The sequence below is a fragment of the Aplysia californica genome, unplaced genomic scaffold, assembly GCF_000002075.1.
Source record: "Aplysia californica isolate F4 #8 unplaced genomic scaffold, AplCal3.0 scaffold02351, whole genome shotgun sequence".
Lineage (NCBI taxonomy): Eukaryota > Metazoa > Mollusca > Gastropoda > Aplysiida > Aplysiidae > Aplysia > Aplysia californica.
The window spans coordinates 5,006-7,677 of record NW_004799621.1 but is presented as its reverse complement, the minus strand read 5'-3'; the positions used below and the strand labels follow the sequence as shown (position 1 = coordinate 7,677).

At 42.3% G+C, this 2,672-nt stretch overlaps 1 protein-coding gene across 1 annotated transcript; it reads right to left on the bottom strand.

Moving 5' to 3' along the window:
- Positions 1–355: 355 nt before the first annotated feature.
- Positions 356–2,260, bottom strand: LOC101854307. The gene has a single exon (XM_013091148.1). It carries the CDS (start codon positions 2,147–2,149, stop codon positions 1,064–1,066), a length of 1,086 nt encoding a protein of 361 aa, XP_012946602.1. The 5' UTR covers positions 2,150–2,260; the 3' UTR covers positions 356–1,063.
- Positions 2,261–2,672: the final 412 nt, after the last annotated feature.

The window sequence follows — 2,672 nt, the reverse complement described above, 5'->3', positions numbered from 1 at the left end:
ATTTTTGATAGGAAAGAAGAAGCAAACCACACCAGTTAAGTGTTAGTAGAAGGTAACATACAAAGAAACAAAGAAGAAGTATGGACGATAATTGTTTCAGTTTCAGTAAGACTTTTACTGCAATTGCAACACAATAAGGTCATATAAGTGCCGAAGAATAGATGTGTTACAAGAGAGTAACATACATAGAAAGAAGGAGGAACATACATAAAAAGAAGGAGGAGAGATCAGAACGATGTTTGATAGGAAAGAAAGAGTAAACTCCACAAGAACACTCGCCAACCACTTTTTGACGTGTGTAGTTTAAAGTAAAGTACATCGGAACAGTAAAGGTCATATAGTGCCGAGAAGGGGAAAAGAAAGAAGGACAGGCAAACATAATTAATAAAGGAAAAGAAAACAAGTGGGACTTTCCAGATGCATTCACAAGTCCATGTTTATTTGTTGAATAACACAAAACGAAATAAAGCAAACATCTAAATGCATTGACCAGCTCAGTTTTTAATACCACTTACATCTTTCCAAAAAGTGTATCAAATGAATCAAAATATTATACACTAACAAAAAGTTAGTTACAAAAACTGATCTACCAGAAGAAAAAAACGCCAGCGAAAGAAACATGTCTGGACAGTTGTGAAGAAAAATTATAGCGCAAAAAAAATTATAGAGACAGTGTTGGCACGTATATATGTTGAGTTCTATGACACAATTCATAATATATGTATCACCGCAAGGAGGCGGGGTTACATTGCATGTAAATGTGCGAGTGTGTATTCTTACACACACGACACACAGCACGAAAAATAAATTATTGCTCTTTGCCGATCTGTGCTCAAAGGTCAAGTCCAGGACAGGTTCTTGCTTGCTTGTTGCTTTTCGTATATTTGAATTTGTTACTTTTATTTGTCAGTTGTTGTTTTTTAAAAATCTTATTTCTCCTTTGGTGCATAAAGCGCTTTGTAATGGAGTTTTTCACTTTTGACACAGTTAATTGTGACAATTTGTAAAGTTCTCCCTTCATTTTCGCCTTACGTGTACTACTTAGTTGCAATTCTTTAATCACTCAGGGCTGTTGATCATCTTTTAGAGGGCCGTATCTCCTGTTTATGAAACATTTCACAAAGCACATCAGAGTAGCGAAGACGATACACAGAGCAGAGATTTGGAGGACGAGCGTGTAACAAAACCACATGTTGGAAACCTGTTCCATTAAATAGCTGATCACGACAGGATTTACCATCGAACCTACGCCCGCTGATACTGAAATGCACGTAGCCACCTTAACCGTAACGGGAAATAACTCCGCCTCGCACATAGAGTAACCTGCAGGGTGAACTGCTGAGACTCCTACGGCGAAGACTACCGAGAAGACGATAAGGACAGTCATCTCTCCAAACCACGCCCCTGCCGAAAACGACAGAAGAGCAACAAACATAATAGACAAACACATACTTAGAAGTCGTAGAGGCGTTACAAAGTTGGACATGAACATCATCATGAACCTTGAACAAGCAAAAGAGGCCCAGTATATGGATGTGATATACGTGGCTCGGGTTTTGGACATGTCTGCGTACTCCCTCACCAAAAACGTCATGAGGTAGGAGATGAACGAGTCATCGACGGCGGCGTAGAGAGAATAGTACACGCACAGCCAACCCATGACCAAAACCTTGAGGCCCACCGGCAAGTCACGACCCTCCCTGCTCACCTCAACGGATGTGGTCTCTTCTTTCCGTGAGCTCGTGAGTTTGGAGAGAATGAACATGACCAAGAATGGCACGGACGCCACTAGGCACACAGAGGCAGAGATGATGAACGCGTAAAGAACTTCCGTAGTTTGTTTCTGCTCGGTGAACCCTGAACTTATCGTAAGTGCAGAATGTTCAGACACGTTGACTTCTGGGACAGTTTCTCGAGAGAAGTTGAGCAACAATTCTGAAGACGTTGGGGGTAAAACTGTCTGAGACACGAGGTCATGAGTTGGCCCAGGAGTGCTCGCTTTGTTCTGCGCATTGAAGTTGGTCTCTGATTGGTTGAGCTTTTTGGCGAGAAACGGTGCTGTGAAAAGGGGAGCTGATAATGCCCCGATGGAGAAGCAGAAGTGAAGGAGTTGCATGAGTGACCTCCCCTCGTTACCCCAGCGCCTCATCGTCTCAGCGTTGCAACCTGGAGAAGGAAGAAAAAGAGTTTTAGTAAGAGTATTTAGGGCACTTGCTACACAATAAGGTCGTATTATAAGTACCGAGGATCTAGGAATAAATGTTTTAAAAAGGAAATAACACGCACACACAGAAAAGAAGGAGGAGAGATGAAGACGATATATGTTTCAAAGGAAATAAGAAGCAAACAACACCAGAGCAACCTGGCAACCACCCACGTTGAGAAAGAGAAAATACCGTACTTCTTTCTTCTTCTTCTTGATCGCATCAGACTTGAAGTCCGGTATCTGTCATATATTGGGCCGTCCTGCTCAGTTCATCAGTCGGCCCGTATAGCTTCTCCTGTAGCGTCAGTGGGGTTTGCCACGTTTCCTGTCTCAGGGCCCTGGGTGTCCTGCAGTGCTGAAGGATGTGTTCCACAGTTTGGTCCCCCTCTACACACTGGCATTTTGGTGATTGTACTATTTTCAAACATCTGTACATTTGTTGTCTCAGTCTTTTCTTATGTGTTCT